The sequence below is a fragment of the Macrosteles quadrilineatus genome, unplaced genomic scaffold, assembly GCF_028750875.1.
Source record: "Macrosteles quadrilineatus isolate MER2022 unplaced genomic scaffold, UCM_ALF_1.0 Scaffold_4__1_contigs__length_99947679, whole genome shotgun sequence".
Taxonomy (NCBI): Eukaryota; Metazoa; Arthropoda; class Insecta; order Hemiptera; family Cicadellidae; genus Macrosteles; species Macrosteles quadrilineatus.
Genome location: NW_026542597.1, coordinates 72,265,047 through 72,269,200, shown reverse-complemented (window position 1 = coordinate 72,269,200; position 4,154 = coordinate 72,265,047). Strand labels below are relative to the sequence as shown.

Below are 4,154 nucleotides of genomic sequence, written 5' to 3'. Positions count from 1 at the left end.
GTATTGCATGATTTTTTGTCTTTTTTAAAGCATCTTCAGAGAATCCTTCACTGAAGATTTTGTCAATGATATTTTCATTCACAATACATTGTGGTGGAAGACGTATCAATGAATCACCAAGATCATTATGATAGCTCTCATGGCCATTCCCTATTCGTAAAAGATATTCAGCAAATATTGATTCGCTTGGATTAGCTCTCATGTTTTTAGCAAGTGAATTTTTTTTTAACATTGGCCATAAAGATGATCTATCCATTTCATCAGTCATCATTGTATTTGAAAGTAAAATGATAAATAAACAGAAAAAGTAAATATTAAAATGACATAAGGGAAAGAGGTTATTTTTATGAAGACAGATGTTTTGAAAAGGAAATGAATCATATTTTTGATAAACTTAGCTAAATTTTCACCTATATTTAAAAATACGTGGAAACTTTAAAGTCCAGTGGGGCGAAGCACATTGAACTGAGCGTGACAAACATTATTCCATGACTTCTGCAGATAATTCCCTTTAATATGACACATCAATAACCAAAATCGGTTAATAAATAAAAGAGTTTTGCTGTGCACAAGAAATTCCTTACGGAATTAGAATAATAGATTTTTTCTTGCAATACTAACACTTTACAACTAACAATTGAGTCGATATCTTCATCAAAATATACCACATTGTGATCTAAAACCGTCTATAGTACAGGATTTTTAACTTTAAAATAATAATCTTGGTTCGTCGAGAGAGTGTTTGGAACAAATCACGTCTACATTAAATAGATAAAATATACAGATAATAATAGTAATAGCTTATTATTAATTAAAATTTGATTAAAATTTAGATTATGGAACACCCTTGTCTTATATTTCTTTATGAAACGTAATAGCATTGTTACAACTCAAAATGAATGACGATTTTATTTTTAGTTAGAAAAAAGAAAGTTTAATGTAGTTTTGCTGTGTTTGGTGAGGGTTTCTAAATGTAGGTAATGCAAAATGGCAGTTTTTTGAATCCATGATTGTAGTTTCCTAAACTAACATAAACATTTTATATTATTGATCTTGAAGAAATGTGGTGATAGTTTTAAACCATAATTACTATATTATACATGTAATGATGAATTAACAGGACTACTGGAAACAAATTGGGTACTTTTGGGTATTATACCGACCACACCTTATAATATAATAATACCTAATAATATGCCTCAGTAGGGTAAAAATGAGAGAGCTAGCACCACCGTGTTATTAAACGGCTGAGAGAACTGGCACGGGGAGAACGTACATGGGTGAGAGAGCTGGCACGGTGAGAGAGCTGGCACACGGTGTCGAAAGTTTCCGTCGGCGTGTCGGGGTGGACGGTTGAGAGAGCTGGCACCGCGGAGGCTGGCACACGGGAAAGGTGTCGGTGGTGTGTCGTGGTGGACGGACGAGAGAGCTGACACCGTGGAGGGTACAGGTGTGACAAGATGTATTATAAATATTTAAATTAACATTTTGATTTTTAAGGTGGTGATGATTAACTCGCAAACGCTTGTCGCTTTTGTCAATTAGTGTTGAGTGTAGATAGTTTTCCAAATGCGTGGAGTAAATAGAGTGTTTAATTGTTAGCCTGATGTAAGGAATAATGGATAAATAATATGTTTATATAGATTAATTTAAAAACGATTATGGTGGAATCGCAAGCGATTTTATGGCATGCGCTCGTATATCATTTAACGTTGAGGTTGTTTCCACAAATATGTGACATATTTTGTTTGGGAATTTGTGTTCGAAACTTATATTTTAAAAACTACCATGTGATTAAAAAAAAATATATATATAAAATATTAGTTTCATCTGTTTAAAAAATCTTAGGACTGACATATGTTGTATTTTAAAATAAGTTAAACAATTTACAGATTGTATAGTATTTAGATAAGCGCTTAATGGATTTGCATCGTGGCTTATCGTGACGTTGCAGAAAACATGCGATAGTGATAACTGCGAGTGCATCATCAATTCATTTGAGTCAAACAACAGATAAGATGTCTAATTTATATACCAATTATTTGTTTACAATCTGAAGCAAGTCTTTATACTGATATCGATACGAGGTAGGTTGTGTAGGTCATGTTTCAGGTTGACGAGCGGTTATCGTCTCGGGCTTCGACGCCACGGGACCGGGTTCGGGACTGACGAAGGTAAGTATATTAGGATAATTTATTTTTACTATATTTAATTGTAATTTATATATGTAATAAAAGAAATGTTTTTGAGTTTAGTATATATTTATTCACAATAAGCAGTAGTACTACAGTATAAAAAAATGTCTATTATATATCATGTTAAACAATATTATCTTTTTGAATCCAGGAGTTTTTGGACGAAGGAAAACCAAGCCATTTTACAAACACTTTATCATCCTTCTTCTTGAGAATCTTTTCGACTAAGTAAACGTCTTTATGTTTAACCTTAGTTAGCTCTTCTTGATAGAATCCTCCGGCAATGGGTTGGTTCTCGGCATCTACCAACTTGTAAGTGACGGGTTCTGTCGGAACTACTTGCGTGATGCGAAATATTTCTGTGGAATAATTCGGAGTATATCCCTTGACGAATTCCCCTTTATATTTGCTAATGCGGACGTAGTCGTTAATTTCAAACTTAGCCATCATTCGTAGTTTGGGTTGTTTATATGAATAAATGGTCTTTAGTAATTCCATTTCATTCTTCTTTGATACGTCACACGGCTTCATTTTTATAGTCGAATGTTTCTTTGTATTGTAGAAGTCCATTAGTTGGTCTAGTATGTCGATCCAATTGTAAGTACCATTAATTGTAAATTTTTTCCACATAAAATTTTTTAACGTGCGATTAAATCTTTCTGCCACGCTCGACTTTAAAATGCTGTAGGTAGAATAGTGGTTAATTTTATAATCACCCATCAACTTTTTAAACTCGGAATTGTAGAATTCTGTTCCTAAATCGGATTGTAAATTTTTTGGAACCCTTCCCTGTTTTAATATGTTTTCCATTGCAAAAGTAACCTCTTTACTGGTTTTAGTTTTGAGAGGTCTTGACCAAGCATATTTTGAAAAAACGTCAATTACTGTGATTATATACTTGAATCCCTTATTGACCTTGTAATATTTTGTCATATCAATTAAATCACACTGCCAAAGGTCGTCAAACCCTTTCACAACTACCTTTCGTCGAGGAAAATTCTTTCTTACCGACTTATGTAACTCGTTAGCAATATCTTCTTTTATACCCATAATATTAGTTACTCTATAACTCCTTTATCTCTGAGCTCTGATATTATATTTATAACTTCGTTATTGTGACTAGTATTACCTGAAATCTCTGATAATTTCAATAATCGCAGCCTGTCCACAATTTCATTTATATTATCATAATGCACATAGTCTGGAGCACATGGATAAGTATCCAATTTTAAATAGGGAGTTTTTAACCCACTCCCTTTCTTAAAAATATTTTTTATATAGTTTCTGTATTTAAATGTATTTGTAGCTTGAACCTTCTCTCCATCAGAATGTCTCACTAAATGAGCATTTGTAAGCAGTAATATATCTTTAAAAGAATTCAGATCATCTTTAGTGATAAGTGTCTTATTTGGTTTCTTCTTAAACATAAGTTCCAACAAACCAATTGTTGGTTTAAATTTTTGACCTTTTATTTTAATGAAACTATCAGATGGATCGTAGTTAATTTTACTATTTCCAATCATCCATTCATCATTATCACCTAAATATACACCATACGTATGATCCATTTCATTTTTACTATCGTTAATAGATTTATTGATATAATCGTTAAAATTTTCTTCGTTTTCATCATGTTCACTATTGGAATCCGATTCTTCTGATAATGATTCATTGGTTTGAATTTGTGAAGGTTTGCTTTCATTCATAACTTTAAGTGATGACGACGGAGTTTGTTCACTATCAAGAATTGATGAATTCTTGTCACTCTTTTTTTTCTTTTTCTCTTCAATATTTTTTACTATTTCACTAATAGGATCGACGATAGGTTTAAATTTCTTTTTGAATATTTCTTCTTCATCCACAATACCTCGTTTCAGTGCTAAATATTTTTTTCTTACCGTATTACTTGTTTTGATTAACTCCTTTTTAACATCCATTTCCTTTCGAAGTTGGATGAAG

At 32.1% G+C, this 4,154-nt stretch overlaps 1 protein-coding gene across 1 annotated transcript; it reads right to left on the bottom strand.

Annotated features, from left to right (window-relative positions):
* Positions 1-2,318: 2,318 nt before the first annotated feature.
* LOC128993047 (uncharacterized) lies at positions 2,319-2,642 on the bottom strand. The gene has a single exon (XM_054416801.1). It carries the CDS (start codon positions 2,640-2,642, stop codon positions 2,319-2,321), a length of 324 nt encoding a protein of 107 aa, XP_054272776.1.
* Between the last annotated feature and the right edge of the window lie 1,512 nt (positions 2,643-4,154).

Bases quoted from the DNA above. Each gene is read 5' to 3' on its own strand.
- LOC128993047 (XM_054416801.1), bottom strand. From the start codon at position 2,642: ATGGCTAAGTTTGAAATTAACGACTACGTCCGCATTAGCAAATATAAA.